Source organism: Talpa occidentalis, unplaced genomic scaffold, assembly GCF_014898055.3.
Source record: "Talpa occidentalis isolate TD23 unplaced genomic scaffold, MPIMG_talOcc4v2.1 talOcc4.11, whole genome shotgun sequence".
NCBI lineage: Eukaryota > Metazoa > Chordata > Mammalia > Eulipotyphla > Talpidae > Talpa > Talpa occidentalis.
The window spans coordinates 41,518,673-41,542,027 of NW_023601104.1; the positions used below are offsets into that span (position 1 = coordinate 41,518,673).

Below are 23,355 nucleotides of genomic sequence, written 5' to 3' on the forward strand. Positions count from 1 at the left end.
CAGAAATGTGACCTACATGTGTTCCTCCACACGCTCCCATGTCCCGCGGTGTCTTTCTGGAAGGTCCAGTGAGAGAAGCAGTACCTGAGTTCAGACCACCCTGAATATTAGTGTCAGGAGGTTTTAAAGGCTCAAGACACTCCATGAGGTTGGGCTCAGACCTGGGATGACAGGGAGGGCCTGACCAAGCCCTTTCATCCTGAGCCCTGAGCCTCTCCTGGCATCAGCGGGAAATTCATTTTGGAGGGAATAGATATCCAGGACACCTTTAACTCCCAGTCACCTCCAAGATGGGGAGGTGGAGGGTGGTTTCAGCTTAGGTACTAAAACCCTGTCTCCCAAAGTCTAGAATTGGCTCACCCTCTGGTGCCTTTGTTTCCTCTACCTCAAAACTTCTCCTCTCCTCCCTTGTAAGGCTGACTGAGTGGACCTGGGACCCATGGCTGTGCCTTCTCAGAGAGGACACCTCACTTTCCTGAGCCCCGGCTCCTCTCCTGTAGCTGGGGGACACCTTCCTCACAGCTCTAATACAGGGATGGGTGACCTCCTCTCAGTGCCTGGTGCCGCAGGAAGGACAGAGGCCCAGGCAGAGTGCAGCTCTGATTTATTATAAGTCAGTGAGGCTCTGGAGGCCACGTCACTCCTCATCGTGCATTTTTTGCTGAAAAAGAAATATAAGGTGTGAGGGGCAGCTGGCAAGGAATGGCGTGGGGAGAGATCTCTAGCACTTTCAGGGGCCTAGGGAGATGCCTTTGGGGGGAGAGATTTGGTCTCAGGTGTCTTGTGGTCCCATTTAGGAGTCCTTCTGTTTTGAAGGGTGAGACTGGCTTTCTGCAGAGGCTCCTGCCTGAAGGGGGCTGCTCTGAGCAGGAGACAGATTCCCAGGTATGGCTGATTTGGGACCGTCAGGGTTGTCCAAATATAGGATGAGGAATGCCTGCTCAGAGGGGGCACTGCTCAGTGTGTGGGGGGGACGTTGCATGGTCTGACTAGCGAGGCCCAGGCGGGACGGACCCACCTTGGCGCCGATGTCGCGGCTCTTGGCCCGCAGCTTGTTGACCTGGGACTCGGCGATGTCCGCCCGCTCCTCCGCCTCATCCAGCTCGTGCTGCACCTTGCGGAACTTGGACAGGTTGGTGTTGGCCTGCTCCTCCTGCGGGGCCAGGGAAGAGGAGCGTCAGGAGTGGGGACAGGGTGGGGTGGGGATTCCCAGCTTCCTTTTGGGAATGGGCTCCCTGTCCCCAGCCTGTGCTCTCCTCATGTGCTTCCACCCAGCCTTCCCAAGGCACCCTGCTCCTGGCTTGGTGCTCTGCTCAAACTAGCACCGTGCTCAGAATCTTGGTGGCCACGTTCTGCTCCATCATGCTGCCTGGTGCAGCGCCCCTCAGAAGCCTGCCGCACTGCCCTGAACAACCATGACTCCCATGGATGTTCCCAACCCGGGGTTTCCTGCACAGTGTGCTCACCAACCCCTCACATCCATATCCCCCCATGTCTTCTCCACTGTCCTATGGCAGGCCAGTCCCCTTCCTGGCTCAATTCCATAGCCGCCTTCTAGGATTCATCACTGGCTGGGCTCTGATCTGCATTAGTAGCACCACTGCCTTCTCTTGGGCTTACTGATGTGTGCACTAGAAGCAGCTTGTGGGCAGGCCCTGGGTCTCACGAGTAGGGCTTGTGTTAACAGTGAGGGTCTGACACAGCTCTAAGCACACCAGGCATGTATAATAAAGGTTTGAGCATTAAGTGAGTGGCAAACCCTTTGTCCAAGGTGCCCGTGCTGGGGTGGACACTCCTTGGTTCTCGTAGGAGGTGTACTGATAAAAATACGGAAAACTATGAACTCACCGCCTCCTCGGCCTGGCGCTTGTAGGCTTTGACCTTCAGTTGCAGCTTGTCCACCAAGTCCTGCAGCCTCAGCAGATTTTTCTTATCCTCTTCTGTCTGGGGGTGAATGGGCAGGATAAGTCAGTTTGGTAATCATCTTTCCCTCCCCTACCATCCCACTATTCTCCCCAAGTTTTAGCTGTCCTCTTTCCAGTGGGCCAGGTCAAAGAGGTAATGGGGAAGAGTCTATCTCTGACATGACACGGTGATCAAAAGAGCAAGACCGGGTCCTCTTTCCAAGATATGGAAACCAACAAGGGCCGGGGAGGCTTGGGAGGGGGCAGGGGAAAAGGGACCATAAGGCTAGAAGAGGGAAAGGTGGCCGGAATCCAATGCAATTCCTTCGTCTGATAATATGGAGGCATGAGGGCTATCCCAGGTCTAACCTGCAGTAACACAGATGCTCTGGCCAGAAGTTCTACAGTGACCAGAGAAGACTAAAGAGGAATGCAGACAGAAGGGCCAGTTTGCAGGGGGCACAGAGGGCAGGAGGATTAAGTGGGGAGATGGTGGGATGAACGCAGTGTCACTTGATTATTCCACTCTCCACATCATTGCGTGTGCTAGGATGCCATTTCCACTATGTCGACAATAAATCCATAGTTTCACATCCGTACTCTTTCCTACGCCTCTCACGCACAGGTGTCAAATAGACCCATAGCCCTTTTCTCTGTCTTTCCATCCCAGGCACACTGTGAAAATAACAGGTCAGGGCAAAAGCTCTGGACTCTGTAGGCGAACTCTTAGGACATTCTGGGAGCTTCTTCCTCTAAAGTCTACTATCTGTTGTCCCAGAAATTTCATGGAAGATATGCATCTTTCTTCCATCCCTGTTTTTTTAATCCCTAAAGGGCTGTACAATCTCCCTCTCTCTTAGTCTAGTAGAAGGTGGAAAAATTCCTTGAACTATTCTGAAGATTTCATGGTAACATTTCAGGCTATTAAAAAACCTGGGGAGGCGCAGCGGTTGAGCGCTGGGTTGCGAAGCTGCGCGCGGCCTCTGCGGCGCCGGTTCGATCCCCGGCTGCTCCCCGGCCACCAGAGGAGGGTCCCGCATGGCGCGCAGACCTCTCCTGCCGCCCGCTGCTCCCCTCAGCAGTGTACTTGGGTCCTTCTGCCTGCTCTGCTCCCCGCTCTGGCTCTGGTGAATTCTCTCGCCCTCCCGCACTTCTGACTGTACCCAGTGCATGTATAAACAAAACAAACAAACAAACCAGCAAACAAATAAATAAAGCATGCCTCTATTAAAAAAAAAAAAAAAAAAAAAAAACCTGGGGAAATGCGGATTGAAAGAGCTTTCAGGAAGTAGAAGTAGATTCTCCACTCACTAGAAAATTCATGGACTCAAGCCAACCTGACTCCTGAGAATGTGAAAGAAAATTAATCTAAAGACAACTTCCCAAGGAGCAGGGGCCAGGAGGGCTGGTTGGTATTCCTGGAAGGTGGCTATGCCTGGGGCCCATGTGGGCCAGGAGCTGGCGCTAGGGAAGCCCTCTCTGGTCCACTTCTCGAGGCCGGGCCCCAGAGCAGCTGCCCATCTGCACCTGGTAGGTCAGCTCCTTGATGCGACGCTCACTCTTCCTCATGCCCTTGACCGACTCCACATTGCGCTTCTGCTCAGCCTCCAGCTCATTCTCCAGCTCCCGCACTCGGGCCTCCAGCTTCTGCAGCTGCTTCTTGCCACCCTTGAGGGCGATCTGCTCGGCCTCATCCAGCCGGTGCTGCAGGTCCTTGATGGTCTGCTCCATGTTCTTCTTCATGCGCTCCAGGTGGGCGCTGGTGTCCTGCTCCTTCTTCAACTCCTCCGCCATCATGGCAGCCTGTGGGCAGCACAGGGGTGACGCACAGCTGGCTGAGTCCTCGGACACTTGGTGCTCAGCCCAAGGAGACGCCGGCCTGGAATGGGAGGGCGGGGGTGCAGAGACTCACATCCGTGATGGCCTTCTTGGCCTTCTCCTCGGCATTCCTGCACTCCTGCACGGCCTCCTCCACTTCTGACTGCAGCTGGGTCACATCTGACTCCATCTTCTTCTTCTGGTTGATGAGGCTGGTGTTCTGAGGGGTGGAGCAGGTAGAACACGAGAGGTACTAGCATCCATGAGGGGCTCCCACGCCTCACCTGCCATTCCCTCCGGGAACACCCAAGGGAGACGCTCACCTGGGAATGCAGCAGCTGCACCCGCTCGCTGGTCTCGATCAGCTCCTGCTCGGCCAGCTTGCGAGAGCGCTCGGTCTGCTCCACCACGGCCCGCAGCTCTTCCAGCTCGGCCTGCAGCAGGGTGTTGCGCCGCTCCACGATGGCGATGTTCTCCTTCAAGTCGTCATTGGCATGGACGGCGTCATCCAGCTGGATCTGGGTGTCCTGTGAGGAAAAGGGTGGTATGCAGAGGCCTGGACCCGGCCCCATAAAGGCCTTCCCTTCAGGGTCCGATACGTCCTATCCCACGTCAACTTATCAGCTGGAGGACAACACGGCCTATACCCCCATCTGTTCTCTAGGCCTGCAGGCTGGAAGGGTCCTAGACATGCTTTACGGCCTGGTCCGTTCTCCTCCCTCAAACCTCCAGGTCCACGAGTTAAATGGTTCCCACTTAGTCATTTGTTTAACCCAGGACTCTTTTCAGGCCATCACCATTTCTTAAAGTAACCCCCTTTGTCCCCTTTCTGAGATCCCCATCTTCTGTTACCTTCAGATGGGCTTGGGCATTCTTCAGGTGCTTCTGGGCCTCCGAGGCCATCCGGTTGGCCTGGCTGAGCTGGATCTCCATCTCGTTGAGGTCACCCTCCATCTTCTTCTTCACCCGCAGGGCCTCGTTGCGGCTGCGCGTCTCTGCGTCCAGGGAGGTCTGCAGCGAGTCCACCATCCGCAGGTGGTTGCGCTTGGCCTGCTCCATCTCCTCGTCCTTCTCTGCCAGTTTGCGCTCGATCTCGGCCTTGATCTGGTTGAACTCCAGCTGGGCGCGGAGGATCTTGCCTTCCTCGTGCTCCAGGGAGGCCTGGGTGTGGGGCAGTGGGGACAGGGGGTCCGAGGTGGATGGTCAGGGCACAAGGGAGGGAGTCTGAGAGGATGGTAAGTGTCAGCCAGGACCAAGGCCTGGATAGGATGGGCTGGGAAGAGACAGATGGAGAGGTGGGACCTGCCTCTGGGACCATCTGGGGGCTGTGGGGGAGGAAGGACAGGATGCCCTGGGATTCCTCTATGGAGGAGAGGGATTATATTTCACAGTTGACAAGTCCCTCCAGCACCAACATATCAGCAAAGGGGGGATTTTTACAATCATAAATACAAAACTTCATCTTTGTTTCCCAGGTTCTTCACCCTTTGGTGAAAAAAATTAGAAGCTCCCAAAACTCAGGATTATTCTGAGGTTCTTAAAAACAAACAATAACAATAGCTAATATGGAAATGCTTAAGGGTGTTCCCTTATTTAATATTCATAATAACCATGCATAGGGGCCTCCCTGGTGGCACAGGGGGTTAAGTCTCAGCACTATGAAGCAATCAGCAGCCACTGCAGCCAATGCAGCAGCACCCCAGGCAGGGAGCTGACCCACATAAGGCACAGCAGACCACTCATGTCCTGCCCACTGCTCCCCTCAACAGTGTACTTCAGTAGATCTACCTCTTGTGCTTCCCACTCTGTCTCTGGTGAATCCTCTTACCACCTCCCCCTCCCCCCCGCATCTCTGGCCTATACCCCAGCTCTTGTATGCATAACTAAATAAATCTTTAAAAAAAATAACCATGTTATTTTTTAAAAAATCTTTAAAAAAAAAAAAATCTTTTGAGGCATGTACAACTCCATTTAACAGAGGAGAAAATGGAGGCAGAGAGAGGTTAAGTAGCTTCCCAAGGACACATTGGCGGTCCTGAAGTCAAGTGTCATACTCAGGCCTATTGGACTCTGGAGCCCATGCTGCCACCCTCCGCCTGGGGGTTATTCTGAGGCCAGGTTTCAGTTCTGTAAGCTTGTGGGAAACAGGTCCTTTTCCGTTGTGCAGACCTTGGCTTCGGAGGTAGTCATGAGGAATGGGGAGAGCCTTGAACTCAGGATAAGGAGCTGAGAGATTTTGTCCGGGGGTCAGGGTGACTCCGGGTGGGGGAGAGATGGGGAGTCAGGTGGGGAAGGTGGTCAGGAAAAGGTCCAAAACAGGGGTGCATGCAGAGCCAGATACTCACTTCTGCCTCTTCCAGGGCTGACTGCAGCTCCATCTTCTCCACCTCCAGCTGCTTGCGGACCTTCTCCAGCTCATGCACATTCTTTCCTCCTTCTCCCAGCTGTTCGGTCAGGTCGGAGATCTCCTCTGGGGGTCAGAGAGCCAGAAGCTCAAAGATGTGTTCTTCCTGCCCCAGCGAGGCCCTCCCTGCCCCCAGCCCCTCCCTGGTTCCCGGGCCCCAGTGCACCCTGAAGGTTCTTGTTCTCCCGCTTGAAGGTCTCCAGGTGCTCCAGGGACTCCTCGTAGGCGTTCTTGAGCTTGAAGAGCTCGGTGCTGAGAGAACGCGCCTCCTTCTGCGAGGACTCCAGCTCCGATTGCGACTCCTCGTACTTCTGCTTCCACTCGGCCAGGATCTGTGGGGACCAGGCTCAGGGGGAGGCCCGGCCCCAGGGCAACCCCACCTGCTGGGGCCTCCAAGGAGGCGACCTTGTGCCCCCCACCCAGCCCCACCTTGTCGAAGTTCCTCTGCTTCTTGTCCAGGGCGGCGGCGGCGGCGTTGGAGCGCTCCACGTCCACCATCAGGTCCTCGATCTCGTTCTGCAGCCGGTGCTTGGTCTTCTCCAGGGACGAGCACTTGGCGTTGACGGCCTCCACGGCCTCCTCGGCATCCTGCAGCCGCTGGGCCAGCTTCTTCCTGCCCAGGGCAGTGGGGGTGGTGTGTGTGACTTTAGCTAGAAACTGTGGGTCCTTGGGACCCCCTCCCCAGAATGCCACCTGAGGAGGGTCTGTCCCCGCCCCACAGCTCCTGGGCTGCCCTTCTGGCCTGGGCCCGGAGCCAAAGCTGTGGCTTTCTACAGCATCCTCCCTTCTTGCAGCAGAGGCATCTGGAGGCAGCCCCCTCCCTCCCAGGCTGATCGAAGGAAGCTCCTCTGACCAACAAGCTTTTTGCTCGTCTTATACGTGAGCAGCAGGTATAACCCGGGCCAAAAGCTCGCCCGTCACAGGAAGAGAATCTGGGCGTCGGGGTTCACACAGCGTGAGTAAGGATCCAGGCTTCAAGCACCTCTGAAGTTGCCCACCACCTTTCTCAAGACCATTCTCTCCCACCTCAGATCTCGTCGCAATGTCCACTCTGCGGCCCACCCCATGCCTTCTTGCTCCTTACTCTCAGGGTTGGGGGCCGCCAGGACTCACTTGGCCTCCTCCAACTCCTCGGTCCTCTGGATGGCGTCCGTCTCATACTTGGTCCTCCACTGGGCCACCTCCGAGTTGGCCTTGGACAGGACACGCTGCAGCTCGGCCTTGGCCTCTGTCTCCTCCTCGTACTGCTCCCGCAGCAGGTCACAGTCGTGCCGGGCCGACTGCAGGGCGTGGGCCAGGGCGTTCTTCGCCTGGGGAGAGGGGCACCTAGGTGGGCTCAGCTCTCAGGAAGGCGGACGGAGTGGCCTCCCCACAGTCTCCAGGTCCTTTTCATATCTGTGAACTTCAACCAAGCCCAGCCTCGTTCAGGGTGAAGCTGGTGTGGAGTCTCAAGATGCCTAGGAGGAATTCCCAGCTTGCCCTCCCCCACCCCCTTCCAAATGAGAGAAGAGGCATTCAACGACCTTCACACACCACTTAGCACATGTGTGGAAGAACCTCGACCTAGGTTCCAAAGCCTCGGGTCTTGATAAGAGGCCTCACTCCAGAATCCAGGCTGATTTCCGCCCTGTGATTAATTCCCTGGGGCTGCTGTCAAGTCCCTCTGCTGTTCCCTCGGGCCTCACCTTGCCCTCCTCCTCCAGCTGCCGTTTGAGGTCCTCCATTTGCTGGTTGTAGGAGAGCTTCCCGCGGGTCAGCTGGGAGATCAGCGCCTCCTTTTCCTCCAGTTGCCGAGATAGCTCACCTGGAGGTGGGAACGAGTCTCACGGGCCGTGGCAGGGGGCAGCCCGTGGTCTCCCCGCAGGCGGGTGCAGGGCTGGCGAGGAGCACCCACCATTCTCCGTCTGCAGCTTGGCTCGCTGAGTGGTGAAGTCATTGAGGGAGCGTTGGGCCTCTTCCAGCTTCATGCGGTACTCATTGGCCTGGTCCTCCAGTGTCCGGGACATCTTCTCCAGGTTTGCCTTCAGGCGGTAAGGGGCCGGGAAGGATGAATGTGGGAGGGCAGAGGGAGGAAGGGAGGTCCACAGTGGCGGGAGCGCGGAGGGAGGAGGGGGGCATGACAGTGCGGAGGTGTGTCATCTGACAAGGGGCCGTGGGTTCACAGAGGTGGGGTGGGGTCGGGGTGGTGAGAGGCCGTGGGTGGAGAGCAGAGGAGGGGCAGGGGAAAGGGAGAGACCAGATGGTGATGGGGAGAGTGAGAATAAGAGTCAGCAGAGGGGGAGAGGAGAGGCCAGCAGCCCCCACCTTGGCCTTGATGATCTGTTCCATGTTGGAGGTGACGTCGTCCAGCTCCAGCTTGAACTCGCTCTTCTCCTTCTCCAGCTTCTGCTTCACCCTCTGCAGGTTGTCGATCTGCTCGCCCAGCTCGGCCACGCTGTCGGCGTGCTTCTTGCGCAGGGCGGCGGCCGTGGCCTCGTGCTGCAGCGTGGCCTCCTCCAGGTCCCGCCGCATCTTCTGGAACTCGGCCTCGCGCTTCTTGTTCATCTCCACCTGCACGGCCGTGGCCCCGCCGGCCTCCTCCAGCCGCTCGCTGATCTCCTCCAGCTCCCGGGACAGGTCTGAGCGCAGCTTCTCCACCTTGGCCCTGGCTGCGCGCTCGGCCTCCAGCTCCTCCTCCAGTTCCTCAATGCGCGCCTGGCGGACAGAGACACGGGAGCTCAGGCCCAGCGCTGCCTGCCCTCGGTGGCCCTGGACCGGGCTTTAGAGGCTCAGGCCCTGCCCCCTGAGGACCGGGCTCTAGAAGCTCCTGGTCTAAATCCTCAGATATTGCAGAGCGCTGGTTCTCAACCAGGGCTAATCTCTCACTCCAGGGGATAGTAGGCAGGGTCTGGAGACCACTTTATTTGGCATAACTTGGGAAGAGGGTTGCTACTAGCATCTAGTAGATGCTGCTAAGCACCCTAGAATGCACAGATAGTCACAGGAATTTGGTGAAAGCCTAATCGTCAAGGCACTTTCTGGAGCACCTCAAACCTAGCCCGAGCACCTGCAGCTCTGACTCCTGAGAATTTGTTCAGAGAGGATTATGAGATCCTGTTGCAAAGATTTCACAGATTTATGATGCTGTTCTCTACTCACCCAAGGGTCTCTATGTCTAGACCTGGCCATGCAGCTTCTGCTATAAAATGGGGGTGACAGAACCTGCCTTTTTTGTTTGCAGGATCCTGAGACAAACACAGGCCTAAAAGCACATGAAAAGTCAGGGTGCATTAAAGGTAAAGGAGACTGTGAATGTCAGTGGAGTCTTTTCCTGCAGAGGGATGAGAAGGCCACTGGGAAGACAAAAGAACATCTTGCCAGTGGCTGACTGTTCTATTAAAATGGCATTCATATAGAGCCTCCTAGTTGCCAAAGTGGTTTCATGTACACGATCTTCACTCGTCTTCTGTAAGACAGGGGCTATTAGTCCCGTTTTACAGACGTGAAGAGAAGCTGAGTCTCAGGGAGGGGAAGGGCTTATGCAAGGTTGTAAGAACTGACTCCATTCCATGGGGTCAGTAGTAGGAAGGGGATGATCAGAGCACCTCTTGGAAAGGTGTTCCAAAAGGCCCTTCTCGCTGCCCCCTCTGAAGGGAAATTAGTACCAGAGCTTGGAGGATGGTCAAACCCTATCATTTGTCCCACGAGTCAGAGCAGAGTTGGAAACAGAAGACTTGGTAGTAGGTAGGTCCTCTCCCCAAATGGCCTGCTGAAATAAGATATCACTGCTCTGTGGTTCCCAGGTACCTGCACGTCAGTGCTGGTGGGGTGTCTGGGCTGCCTGGAATTCTAGAGTGTCTAGAACCCAAAGCATCTTGGACAGTGAAGCCCCCTCTGGGCCACTGAGCTCCCCCTTGGCTGCCGTGGGAAGAACTTCACCTGATTTTCCTTCAGTTTCTTCTGCAGCTGAAGGGCCAGTGCCTGTTCATCCTCAATCTTACTGTTTTGCTGAGTAATGTCAAACTCCTTCCTGGAGGAGAAGGGAAAGGATGATAGCTGACCTTCTACCCACTGGACCCATTCTTTTCTCATGTCTTGGCATGCCAGGACCCCACTGCAGGTGGGAGGGCTGTGAATGACCACCTCATTCCCACTGGGCCCAGACCAGCCTTGGCCGATGGAGGTGAGCACCTGGGGCTCGAACCCTCAGGCCATGCCTCCAATATTCCCTCCTGGTCAGCACAGGCACCTACTTCTTGAGCTTTTCTTCCAGCTGCTGCTTGTCATTCTCCAGATCCATGATGCTCTCCTGGGTCAGCTTCAGGTCACCCTCCAACTTCCGCTTTGCTCGCTCCAGGTCCATGCGCACCTTCTTCTCCTGCTCCAGAGACCCCTCCAGCTGGTGGGAAAAGAAAAGGAACAGGGTGTAGAAAACAAGCAATGTTTGTTCTTTCTGTTCCCCACTAAACTCAAAGTCAGTGGGAAAATCAAAATAGTCGAGAAATCCCAGAAGCATCAAGAATTCAGACACCCAGGCTGGTAGGGAACTTCAGAGAGCAAAAAGGTCCCAGGGTCATAGAGGTTTTTCTAGGGATTAGGAACCCCTTGATCATTGATGTTGCTTGCAAAATCCTGACCTGAGAGAGATGGAGCATGGTTCTTATTACTCACGTCGTCCACCTGCTGCTCCAGCTTGACCTTAGATTTGGTCAGGGAGTTGACCTTGTCCTCCTCAGCCTGGAGGTCATCCAGGGCCTGCTGGTGCGCCTCTTGCAGAGCCTTCTTCTCTTTGGTGAGTTTGGCAATGATCTCGTCCAGTCCAGCCATCTCCTCTGTCAGGTTCTTCACCTGCCAACCAAGAAAACCAACCCCTTTAAGGTCAAAAGTCACAAGTTTGAAGACATCTATAGGGACCCCCAATGCGAAGGCCCAGGCCCACACTTTGATCTGGGAATCCTAAAATACCATGGGCTGGAGCCACAGGTTTAGTTCTCACCTTGTTCTCTGTCGCGTGCTTCTCCTTCTCCACCTTGGCCAGCGTCAGCTCCAGGTCATCAATGTCCTTCTTGAGCTCAGAGCACTCGTCTTCCAGCTTGCGCTTCTTGGCAGTGAGCTCGGCATTCATCTCCTCCTCATCCTCCATCCTCTCGGTCATCTCCTTCACCTTGGCCTCCAGCTGGATCTTGTTCTTGATCAGCTGGTCACAGCGCTCCTCCGCATCGTTGAGGTTGTCTTGTTCCTGGGAGAAGAGAGAGATGAGAACTGGTGACTTAAGAGAGGAAGAACTGGGCCTCCCTGGTAGAGCAGGCAGTTGAGCGCCGCACTGTGAAGTCGTCTCCAGCCTCCGCGATGCAGGTTTGATCCCAGCTGGCCTGGGAGAGACCCCCATGGCCCAGCAGACCTCTCCTGTCTCTCCCACTGCTCCCTCAGCAGTGTGTTTCGGTCAGTCTGCCTGTTCTGTTCCCCGCTCTGACTCTGGTGAATCTCTCACCCTCCTGCACATCTGGCCTATACCCTGGTTCTTGTATAAATAAATCTTTTAAAAAAAAAAGAGAGAGAGGATGAATTCTGGTCTTAAAGAGACCTGGCCTCCCAAGATTCCCGTCCTCCAGGCTGAGTGGGGCCGTAATCCAGGGAGGGGAGAGGAGCGGTGAAAGGACAATCACATAGCCTCACCGCCTGCACTTGCAGCTGGAGGTCGTTCTTCTCCTGCAGCAGGGACACCATCTTCTCCTCCAGCTCCTTGCGCCGAGCCTCCGACTTATCCAGTGTCTCTTTGATGCGCCCAAACTCCTCCTTCATGTTGGCCATCTCCTTCTCTGTCTCTGCGCTCTTCAGCAGTGGCTTGATCTTGAAGTAGAGCTTCATCCAGGGCCAGTTCTTGACCCCCATGAAGGCCCGAATGTTCCACTGGATCACCAGCAGGGCATCTCTGGCAAGGAAACATGGAGGCGGGGGAAACTATGAGAGAGCACTTCCCAATTATGGGCCAACAGTGCTTGGCTCCCACTAAGGAAACAAGTTTATAGGCACCCGTGGGCAGCGGCCCTGTCTTTCAGTCTTGACATGCGTCCTTACCCTGGACGTTACCACACTGAATACAGAGTTGCTCATCGATTCGGGGAAAGGGCTGTTTATGTCTTCCCTGCTGGGGTATAAGCAGTAATGGAAGCTACTGTGTAAGAGTGTGTACTGTGTTCAGTATTTTTCATTTCATAAGAACCTCAACTATGTTAAAAACTATGATATTTTAGAATATCTCTAATATATACGTAAGTTGTAAAGCATGAAACAAAATATCCATGAATTTATCACCCAAACAAGAACTAGAGAATTGTGAGTGTTGACCCAACCTATATACTCCTTCCAGACCCTTCCTGGCTCCTTCACTCTAAGCAGCCACAAGCCCTGAATCTTGTGTTTTTCATTTCCTAACTTTTTCAAAAAATATTTTAACCATACAGTCATACCTCGCTTACCAATGTCTCTGTCAAAGACAGACTGCACATGTGACAATGGTCCCAATAGGCTACACCACGGAGGCTAGGTCTATACCATTCAGGTTTATGTAATTACACTTGGTGGTGTTTGCACAGCAACATCACTGCCTGATGACATTTCTCAGAACATGTCCTCATTGTTAGGTAACGTATGACTATAGATGTGTGAAACTTTAAACAACGTGTTGTTGGGTTTTTTTGAAAGTTCATTTTCTGAGCTTCATAAAATTTGGTCACATTGTAAGTATCTTTCCAATGACTTGTTTTTGTTCACTCAATCATATGCTTTTAAGGCTCAAACATATTATACCCTATAGTTGTAGTTTTATTTTCATTGCTGTATAATATTCCATGGAATGACTATGCTATCATTTACACATTCCCCTGTCGATAGGTATTTGCTATTTTTACCAATACTATTATGAAATTTTTTTTTTCATCCTAAGTTGTATACATGTTGGGGTTTCTCTGGAAATATAATCATTACTTGAGAGGAATGCAATGTCCATCTTTAAGAGATAAGGGTAAATTTTTTTCCAAAGAGGTTTTACTTATTTACACCCCTGTAAGTAGTGGGTCATACTTCTTGATTTTTGTTAATCTAGTGTTTAAAATAGTATCTCATCGGAGTCTTAATTTCTATTTCCCTATGGGGAATTTTCTATTTTTAAGGACTTGAAAATGAGATCCAGAGTGATAAAGTCACTTGTTCAGGCTAACTGGTAAGTGGTGAAGTCAGGATTTGAACTCAGGTCTTTGACCAATATTAGTTGGCACTGCTTGTTTGTCTCTGACATCTTTCCCTCCCATCTCACCTGCGCTCTACGATCTTTTTGAACTCAATGCGCATTAGCTGGCCCCGGGCCTGGGCCTGGATGCGGGTGATGATGCGGCTTAGCCTCTCATCCCGCATCTCCTCCAGCAGCCCCAGCAGCCCTGCCTTGAAGAACACCTGTGGGCAGAGGGTCACAGCCTTAGAGAAGGATATCAAGGGTGGAGAAAGAGGGTGGGGAACCCCTGCTGAGTACCCAGGTACCCATCACCTGTACATCTTAGATCTGAGAGTGAAATGTAAAAGAATCTCTGAGTTCCAGTCCTCAAAATCAGGGATCTACCCTGTGAACTCCCAGCTGCTCTGCTCAGTGAGGCCAAACCTCCTGCAAGCCCATTTTATGGGGCTCTAGACTCACCTTGGTGTGACCGAACTTGTACTGGTTGTGGTCAATGTCCAGGGAGCCCAGCAGCTTCTCCGCCCCTTTCCTGCTGTCAATGAACTGGCCCTCGGGGATGGCCGCTGGGTTCAGGATGCGGTACCTGGGGAGGGAGGGGCCCAGAGTCTCTGTGCTCACCTGCTTTGCCCACAGAATTCAGGACCACCTGCACACTCCCTGCCCCACCCAACAGCCCCCCCACCTCTGCCGGAAGTCCCCGTAGAGGATGCGGTTGGGGAAGCCCTTTCTGCAGATGCGGATGCCCTCGAGCACGCCGTTGCAGCGCAGCTGGTGCATGACCAGGGGGTTGTCCATCACCCCTGCGCAGGAGGGGAGGGGAGCAGGTCAGTCTCAGGAAAAGTAGATGTCAAGTGCCCTCCCCAAACTAGATCCTTCTACATGGCTCACCCGGAGCCTTCCGTTCATTGGGGATGATGCAGCGTACAAAGTGAGGGTGAGTGGTCTTCAGGTTGGCCATCAGCTTATTCAGATTCTCCTGAGGGTGGATGAGAGTGAGGAGCCCGGAGTCACAGGGCGCATTCCTGAACCCAGGGCCCCAGACAGCCCGTAGTCAGAGCCATCAAAGGGACTGAGACTTGGCACATACTTTCAGGCTTGTGAAGAATTTGCACATCAAAACCATCCACACAGTCTGGCTCTTCCCTCCCCAGAGGCGGTTGTGCTGCAGCTAAAGGGCTGAGCTGGGCCTGCCCCCATGGGTTGCTTGGCCCCTCTTACCCGGTGCAGGGCCGATACTGTCTGAAAGGATGAGCCCTTTTTCTTGCCTCCTTTGCTTTTACCGCTGTCAGCTAGAAACAAGACAAGGAATGGTGACAAGAGCTTGAAGAGAAAGGTGCCCTTGGGGAGCAGTAGGGCTCTGCCACTCTGCAGCCCAGTGACTATGGGCAAGTCACTCTACCAGTCTTAGCTTTTCTATGAGAGGCTAGTAACTACCTCGAGGAGATGGAAAGTTCAGGTGAAGATCACGCATGTGAGGTGTGTCACCAGGGCGGCCACAGAGCAGACACTGAAAGGACCCCAGACCTCGTTCTCAGGCTCTTCTCCCACCTCCCTTCATGTGACATCTTCCCACTTTCGCTTTGAGTCTTGCACGTCACCCTCATTTCAGTTCAAACCCTTTCTCTTCCTTCTCTGAACTGGAGGCTCACTTGTTCTTCCATACATTCCATCTCCATGTTTACTGAGACATCCTGCACTCACGAGAGCCTGGTACGCTGATGCGTGTGCCAGCCTCGGGACCTCCAGTGACCCAGGGCCTTGGAGGACACGTGACCTGTACACCATTATCCATAACAAAAGTGGAGAGGGCACTTCCTCAGAAGGCGTCCAGGTTGACTGCTGTGGAGCTGTGGCTCATATCTTCAGCTTGTGGGCCCCCTCCAGCCTCTAGAGTCATGTGCTTTAAGCATGTGGAACCCTGACTACTTGCACCCCCAGAAGTGCTCTGGCCAGTGCAGGAACTGCCCCCTTACCAGATTCAGCAGAAGCATAGGAGGAGAAGAGTGTGGCCAAGAGCTTGAGGGAGGACTTCTGGTATAGGCCCACCACTGTCTCGTTGAGTGGGTCTTTGTTCTTCTCCAGCCAACCCAGGATGTTGTAGTCCACGGTGCCAGCATAGTGCACCAGGGAGAAGTGGGCTTCCTGCTTCCCCTTGACATTGCGAGGCTTCTGGAAGTTGCTGGACTTGCCCAGGTGGTTATCATACAGCTTGGCCTTGAAGGTCATGTCAGTCGCCTTGGGGAACATGCACTCCTCCTCCAGGATGGACATGATGCCCATGGGCTGAGGGTAGGGGAGGCATCACTGAGCATGCTCAGTGCGGGAGGTGTCTCAGCCTGCTCTAGGGTCAATGTTTCCTGAGGGCACCGTCCCTTCGGGGATGAAGATGCCTGGCTCAGCCCTGACAGGCCCCTGTTCAAGCCTTCCCAAGGTGGAAGACTTGGTTTGACTTGAGAGGGACCTTTGTGGAAGTCTGCGAATGTGGGCTCTATGGTGCTTTACAAGCCACCCATCATCCAGATGCCCGGGATGTTGGGGTTGAAAGCAGGTGCACTCTTACAACCCCTGCCCCAACCTCCTGCTCCTTGGCTGGGCAAACCAGGGCCGCTGAGGACACTGGTGTGGAGGCCATGGTGGAAGTGGCCGTCCCCCACGTGTCCACCTCAAGTCCCTGAGATCTTGGCTCTCCCAGGTGACACCCCATCTGGGTGCAGGGACAGTGCAGGGTTTGGGAAACTAGGACTTGGGTGCCATGCTGTTTCCAGGGGGCGGGGTTGCTGTTTTGTCTGGGGGCTCACGTGGGGTGAGTGGAGGGTGAGGGCAGGAGGGCAGAGGCGGCACCTTCTCGATGAGGTCGATGCAGGCCTGCAGGTCCATGCCAAAGTCGATGAACTCCCACTCGATGCCCTCCTTCTTGTACTCCTCCTGCTCCAGCACGAACATGTGGTGGTTGAAGAACTGCTGCAGCTTCTCGTTGGTGAAGTTGATGCACAGCTGCTCGAAGCTGTTGAACTGCAGTGGGAGGGCGCAGCGGGTCAGGCAGGCAAGCGTCTGGGGCCGACAGGGTCAGCCGGGGCCAGGGGTGTGGCTGGTTCCTTGCCAGGTCAGGGCAGGGAGGGAGAACTTCTTGGGACACAGGGACCACCCCCTCAAACCCCTGCTGAACCCCGCACCCTCCCCACGCCTGGCCTGGAGCTGGCCCTCCACAGTGGTGCTGACAGTGCAGGAGAGCGAGTGGTTGTCCCCAGTGCCAGGGCTGCCCCTGACTCACATCAAAGATCTCGAAGCCTGCGATGTCCAGGACTCCTATGAAGTACTGGCGCGGCTGCTTGGTCTCTAGGCTGGCGTTGATCCGTGTCACCATCCAGTTGAACATCTTCTCGTACACCGACTTGCCCAGTGCCCCGATGGAATAGTACACCTGCTGCACGCTCTGCCCCTTGGTGACGTACTCGTTGCCCACCTTCACCCGAGGGTGGCACAGACCCTTGAGCAGGTCTGCTGAGTTCAGCCCCATGAGGTAGGCTGACTTGTCGGCATCTGGTGGAGCAGACAAGACGTAAGCAAGCACTGTGCACAGGCCACCCTTCCTGCTCAAGGCCAGAGCAGTTCAGAAGCATCGTGTGTAAGCCCCTCTCTTGAAAGCATCGCAGATTGCGTCCTAGAAGGGCACAAGTCAGCCTGGGGCCACATGGTGTCAGTGTGTGGGGAATGAGGTCGTGTCCTGGATCCCTTCGGCAGCTCTTACCTCCCACCACAGTACATGCATCTCCTCTCTCCGCATGTTCATGTCTGCTGGGTGTCTCTGGGTCAGGCCCTTGACCAGCACAGCTGCAGGCATGTTCCCCACCCTCACTGCCCCCCTTCTCTCCAGAGCCAGGACTATGGCTGATGGGACTCAATGCTCTCTACTCCCTGCCTCCTTTGTTCCCTATCCCGGCATCTGGGCCAGGGCTGAGCAAACTCCACTGTCAACCCATGAGTCAACCAACTAGACTAACTGGGAAATCAAGGTCCTAACAAGTATGCAGGGTCACATCCGCACACACCTGCTCCTCGACCCCTGATTCTCCAAATGTTTTATACATGTGATCTTGAGTTAGAGGGAATTAGCTTTGTTTAATTTCAAGAGTTTTGTACTCATTGGTGACGTGCTACCCTAAAATCCAGCCTTGGCACTTTAATCTGGACAGGCACAAAGAAGAGGTTGTTGAACACAGACCAAGAGCAGTGTTCTCCAGCACCTGTTGAACACTGCTCACACCCTCAACCTCAAAGTTTCTCGTAATAGCCATGGAGGGTACAATAAGGACTGTTGTTCCATTTCACTGAGCAGGAGGCTCAGGCCCATGAGGAGGCTGACATGTCAATGCTGAGCTGTGTCCTGACCCCTGGTGTGGCCCCTGGCCTGCTGCCTCCCCAGCAAAACATGGCATAGCATCTGCAAGACACCCCAGGCCAGCCGGGCAGCCCCATTGCACTGTGGTGAGGTTGTGCAGAGCTCAGGGGCTAGGCTCTCCTGTGCTTGGGCGAGTCTTGGGCAGGGGAGGGAAAATCCCCAACTCACTTCTGGTCTGTGCTGCTGGGGCTGAGAAGTTGCTGAATTGTGGAGCACCTCCCAGTCAGCCTGAGTCTCCCATGCTTTTCCCTGCACCCCCACCCATCCAGCCCTCAATCCCACAGGCCTCAGGTCCTCTGGAGCCAGCTGTCTTGGGAAAGCGGGTGGCCAGAGCCCTAGTTGGGCTCTAAGGAGGAGACAGGCTGGAGGCTGGATGGGTGCAGATCCTGCCCACCCCTCCCTCTCACCTCCTGCTTCTCATACTCCTGTTTCCTCCTACTTTCTCTTCTTGGCCCTAACGACCCCATTGTCAATGTGGCTCCTTCAGGATGGCAGAAAAGCACCACTTTTTGACCCCTCACGTAGCCCCTGCTCAGTGGACTCTCTCTGACCTCAGGCCTTCCCAGTGCCAGCCCTCCTGGCCCTCACACCTTCCGTGCCATCTGGCTCAGCCTGCTCCTCCCGCTGCTTCTGCTTGAACTTCATGTTTCCATAGTGCATGATGGCGCCCGTCAGCTTGTAGACACCGACTTTCTCTTCGGGAGTGAAGCCCAGCACGTCAAAGGCGTTCTGGGACAGGGTGAGAGAAGCGGGGGTGGGGGTGTCGACATGGGTGGCCCAGCCCCCTGGGTGGCTCCCACTGCCCCCTCACTCACATCTGTGGCCATCAGCTCCTCAGAGTCATCGATGGAGGCCACGGTCACCTCTCCCTGGGACACGTAGGCGTAGTCGTAGGGGTTGTTGGTGACCAGCAGCATGTCTGTCCAGGCAAGGGACGGGGCGAGGAAAGGGGGTGGGAGAGGGCAGGGGATGGGCAGAGAGGGTTTGGGAGCAGGGGGCAGAGGGGGACGGGGCCGAGGAGGAAGACAGAGAGGACCAGGAGCAGGTCGAGAGGAGGAGAGTCAGCGAGGACTAAAGAGAGACTCCAAAAGACATAAAGAAGTAGGAGGGGCCCCGAGGGAGGGAAGAAATAAGGTCCTGGGAGAAGAGGAAGAGGGAGGCCAGAGGGCAAAGGACACCTGGGAGAAGGGGAAGCTGGTGCAGAGGAGAGAATCAGCGAGAAGAGGAGACGCGCGGCAAGCAAAGGGTGGAAAGGGAGGCAGGAAGACAGGCGGGTCCAAGGCGGGGAAGGAAGAGAAAGCCACTGAGCGCTGGCTGGCGGGGAGAGGCAGTGAGCAGGATGGCAGGCAGGGTGAGGGAAAGGAGGCAGCGTGAGAGCCAGCCTCCTGGGGGCCACGCAGCCCCGCTCATGCGAGGCTTGTGGTGGGCAAGGACGTGCAGCGGCCCAGCTCACCCAGTAGCTCTGGTTTCTTGTTGGACAGGATCTGATAGAAGATGTGGTAGTTCCTCTCAGCTTTCAGCTGGAAGATCACCCGGGACTTCTCCAGGAGATCTGAAGTGGGACAGGGGAGGAGGACCAGTCAGGACGGGAAGGTGAGGGCTTGATTCAGCCGGGGGGTGGGGGGGGGTGGTGGTGTGCGCGCGCGTGTGTGTGTGTGTGTGTGTGTGTGTGTGTGTGTGTATTCCAACAGGAAGTTGGAGGGAACTAGGGAAAAGGAATAGTTTGAAGAAAAAAGGACTCTAAAGCCAAGAAGTGCCTGTGGACGGAAGACATACATGGAAGGAAAATATGGACTAGGGCACCACTCAGAAAGAAGGTGAAAGGGGAGGCCAGAGGGGTGGCGGGCTCCCTGTGTACTCACAGGTCTCTATGTCCGCAGAAGCCAGCTTCCCGGTGGCTCCAAAGTGGATCCTAATGAATTTCCCCTGGGGACAAGGGGACAAAGAGTGAGGAAACAGGCCAGAAGGGACATAATGGAGATCTTGGACCGCCATACAACCGAGAATGGTCTGGATAGTTCTGGAAATGTAAATGACCTCTTCGATGTCCCACTTTAGTGTCAGTACAATAGGGGAAAGAACGCCCATCTGCAGGTACCACCCCAGGGAACAACACACGGGAATGAACACAGATAAGCAGCTCTGCACCACCGCATGCAAGTCCATATTATTACCTGTTTAGCAGGTGAAGGGATGTGGGGACTCGCTGAGCTAATGGAAAACCAGAGAACTGGCCCCAACCCCTATGCTCTCTTCCCACTATCAATGTAGAAGAGTTTTGGAAAGAGCCATAAGGAAAATTCTAGAATGTGACTAAAATTGGCTCCAATTTTTGGTTATGGAACAGCTGTGCTGATCCTAGTTCTCTTGAATTCCTAGAGCTCAGAGCCAGGCTAAGTGGGGAGGGTTCAGTGTGTGTGTATGAGTGTGTGTGTGGAGACATGTGTGTTTGTTGGAATCCCAAGGTACTGGTGCGGTGACTATTAGCAAAGCAATAGTCCCTTTCTTCATCAAGGCTGAAGCTTTGGGCCCGAAGGCCCTGTGCGTAGCTCAGACCACTCACAAAGCGAGAGGAGTTGTCATTCCTCACAGTCTTGGCGTTGCCAAAGGCCTCCAGGGCGGGGTTGGCCTGGATGATCTGGTCCTCCAGGGTGCCCTGGGAGGGAGAGAACCATGTTGTCCACTTCCAGGTTGAGGTGGGGAGGGCAGGGGCTGCCTGCTCCTAGGGAGTGGGGGTGAGGCTGGGTGGACGGCTGGTGGGCCTGCGGCTCCAAAGGGCTGTATTCAGACCTCAGAGCACGGGTTTCCTGCCATGGTCTTCAGCAGTGAGCTCGGTGGTGCTGACCCCGCCACTCCGTAGGGCAGGCTTAGGGGTGACGGGCAGCCTTTCTCTAGACCCCTTCTGCTGAGCCCGTGGCCCACTCCACACCTTGTTCGCACTGGCACTGTCCTTCTTGCTACGGTCACCGATGGCTGCGATGCTGGCAAAGTACTGGATGACACGTTTCGTGTTCACAGTCTTCCCTGCCCCGGATTCTCCGCTGGAAGTAACAGGGCCCCATCAGGACTTGGGATTCCCACTGCTCCCCATTCGGACCTCCATCTTCCCCAGAGTCTTGACCACCTAACCTCCATCAAAGCGCAGCTCCCTCTAGAATTTTCCCATCACTATCGGTCATCCAGGCAATCCTCTAATGAGATTCCAGCAGCCCACATTCCTTGCAATCACAGTCTAAAACCTTCCCCAACCCCGGCCCCCTGGAATGAAACTGGGCTCCCCCAAGCCCCTTGGTGGGTGAACCATGCCCACTCACGTGATGAGGATGGACTGGTTCTCCCGATCTAGAGGAGAGGAAAGGCAACAGGGTCAGGGCTGAGGCCCAGGTCTGTGCATGTTGCGGGAGGGTCCCAGGTCGGCGTGCCGGGCTCACCTGTCAGCATGTACTGATAGGCGTTGTCGGAGATGGAGAAGATGTGGGGTGGGGCCTCGCTCCTCTTCTTGCCCCTGTAGGCGGCCACCACCTCCGCATTGTACACCGGCAGCCACTTGTAGGGGTTCACGGTGACGCAGAAGAGGCCCGAGTAGGTCTAGGGGTGGAAAAGGAGCAGTGAGTGGCCAGGATGCTTTTCCCAGGGGCAGAACGACCCCGGGAGAGGAAGAGGGGCGTGGAGGCTCTCTGGATGCCCGAGACTGAGACCTGCCAGCCCTGGGGGACAGAACTGCACCAAAGCTGAAGGGACGGGGTGGAGAGTCCCCTGCGCACGGGGAGCAGAAGTCTTGGCTACAGGAGCTGGAAAGGGACCAGGAAGGAGAGACCCAGAGGGGCGTCCCAGGGGCGCACTCACGTAGATCATCCAGGAAGCGTAACGCTCCTTGAGGTTGAACAGCACGGCGGGCTCGTGCAGGAAGGTGAGCATGGCCATGTCCTCGATCTTGTCGAACTTGGGCGGGTTCTGCTGCAACACCTGGTCCTCCTTCACAGTAATGGTCTAGGAGGGGGCACGGGTAGTGGGACAGGGATGATCACACTCCCGCTAAGCCCCTTGCTAGCCTGTGGTCACCAACCTCCCCTACTTAACTCCTTCCAGAGCACAGGCCATGACCTGGCCTTGCTCGCCTCGCTCTTTTCTGACTAGTGCCCGCCCCTGCTTGCAGCTCCCCCAGGACACTTTCCCCATAGAATTTACCCATCCACTGTCTCATCCAAGGGACTGCCAGTAGCCAAAACCTATGCCCGTGATCATCACCTTCCGGATCCTGCTTCAAGCGTTGCACAGCAAATTCATAGGGCCTGGCCACTCTGCTCACAGTTTGCTCTGAGCCTGGGGTTGACTCCTGGGGGCAGTGCTTGAAGGTGTCCATCGCTCAGGGTAAACCTTGCCCCTACCGTGAGGACCTCTCACTCATCTACCTCCACACCCCATCAGCTACTGTTGGTGTGGCTGATTGGTCCTGGCCAATTTGCAGTGCCCTGAGGTCACTGGGTCCTGTGGGTGGGATTCCCGCACCGATCACAATGGAGGAAGATGTGGGTCGGGTGAGAAGGGATTCACCTGCACAGTGGCTAACAGCAGAGTCAGGCTCAGAGTCAAAACCCCAGCAGGTTGCAGCCCATGGTCCACACCTAGGGGACCCCACCTTCTGTCAGCACACATGGTTCTGGAAGGCGCATGGTTCTGAGTCCCTGCAGTGACCAGTGGTGATTCTCAGGGCTGGCCTGAGGGACCGGGGACTGGGGGTTTTGGAGTGTCAGTCACCAGCTTGAAATTTGCTCTTGGTTTAGGTGGGGGCATTTGGAAAAGTAGATTCATGGAGGTACAGAAGGGAAGGATATGAGTGCGAGAAGGGAGCTTCGTTTGAATCGGGTCTGTGTCCTCTTAATCTACAAGGTCCCTTTGGGGAGAAAACTGGCTGAGGTCCTCCCAGCATCCTCTTGGCTGGGGTTTGTACCAGGGAGGGGCAGTGAGTCCCTGTTGCACCTACTCATGTCAGAGCTGGCACTCCCAGGCCAGGCTCCTCTGAGGTATATGCTCTATACCCCCTGCAGAGTTTGGCTCTTCTCTAGGGTCCCTCAGTTCCCACTGCAAGTGGTGTCCCCCCAAACATTCCCTCCCTTCCCTGACCCTGTGCCCCACGCACCTTGCCATTCTCGGTCTCGGCAGTGATTATGCCCCCCTCCCGGGACAAAATCTTGCCCTTGACAAACTCCTCCTTGTCGTCGGGCAGGAAGCACTCAGTGCGTATGTCGAAAGGCCGAGTCTGGGCCTCCAGCCGCTCCTGCTCGGACTTGCGGAGGTACTGGGCTGCCGCCCCAAATTCGGCCATTTGGGCATCCGTCATCTTGCCGTTCCTCTGAGGCAGAGATAGGTGGGCCGAGGCCTCAGCTGGTGGCAGGACCCTCAGCACCCCCACTCCTTGCCCCACTTCCTCACCATCCGGGTGCTATCGCTCTCCCCTAGAGCCCCTGAGAAGTACCTGGCCAGGGTCCAGCCCTCCCCCCTCAGACTCAGCTTCTCTTGCCCTCTGCGTGGCTAGACTCCGGAGGGGTCTGCGTTGGGGGTGGAGGGTGGGGGGCGGGGGGGGGGAGTCGGCTGAGGTTGATTAAGAGGCAGTGCCGAG

At 55.4% G+C, this 23,355-nt stretch overlaps 1 protein-coding gene across 1 annotated transcript; it reads right to left on the reverse strand.

Moving 5' to 3' along the window:
• Positions 1–637: 637 nt before the first annotated feature.
• Positions 638–23,076, reverse strand: MYH6 (myosin heavy chain 6). Its single transcript, XM_037503088.2, has 37 exons — positions 22,876–23,076; positions 21,582–21,725; positions 21,167–21,323; positions 21,050–21,077; positions 20,665–20,776; positions 20,299–20,391; positions 19,598–19,661; positions 19,189–19,287; positions 18,551–18,654; positions 18,326–18,464; positions 16,608–16,876; positions 16,178–16,348; positions 15,310–15,619; positions 14,555–14,625; positions 14,225–14,312; positions 14,019–14,136; positions 13,796–13,919; positions 13,421–13,557; positions 11,782–12,037; positions 11,102–11,344; positions 10,777–10,953; positions 10,359–10,504; positions 10,045–10,135; positions 8,431–8,820; positions 8,021–8,147; positions 7,812–7,930; positions 7,240–7,436; positions 6,556–6,739; positions 6,293–6,458; positions 6,068–6,192; positions 4,575–4,883; positions 4,046–4,249; positions 3,817–3,942; positions 3,432–3,707; positions 1,849–1,944; positions 1,019–1,153; positions 638–661 (listed from the first exon to the last, which is right to left on the reverse strand). Exons 1-37 carry the CDS (start codon positions 23,074–23,076, stop codon positions 638–640), a joined length of 5,820 nt encoding a protein of 1,939 aa, XP_037358985.1.
• Positions 23,077–23,355: the final 279 nt, after the last annotated feature.

Coding starts and splice junctions, on each gene's coding strand:
- MYH6 (XM_037503088.2), bottom strand. CDS start 23,076: ATGACGGATGCCCAAATGGCCGAATTTGGGGCGGCAGCCCAGTACCTC. Junction 14,313..14,554: donor CAGTATCGGCCCTGCACCGG/GTAAGAGGGGCC, acceptor ATCCACCCTCAG/GAGAATCTGAATAAGCTGAT. Junction 8,821..10,044: donor AGAAACTGAAGGAAAATCAG/GTGAAGTTCTTC, acceptor TCTGTCCGCCAG/GCGCGCATTGAGGAACTGGA.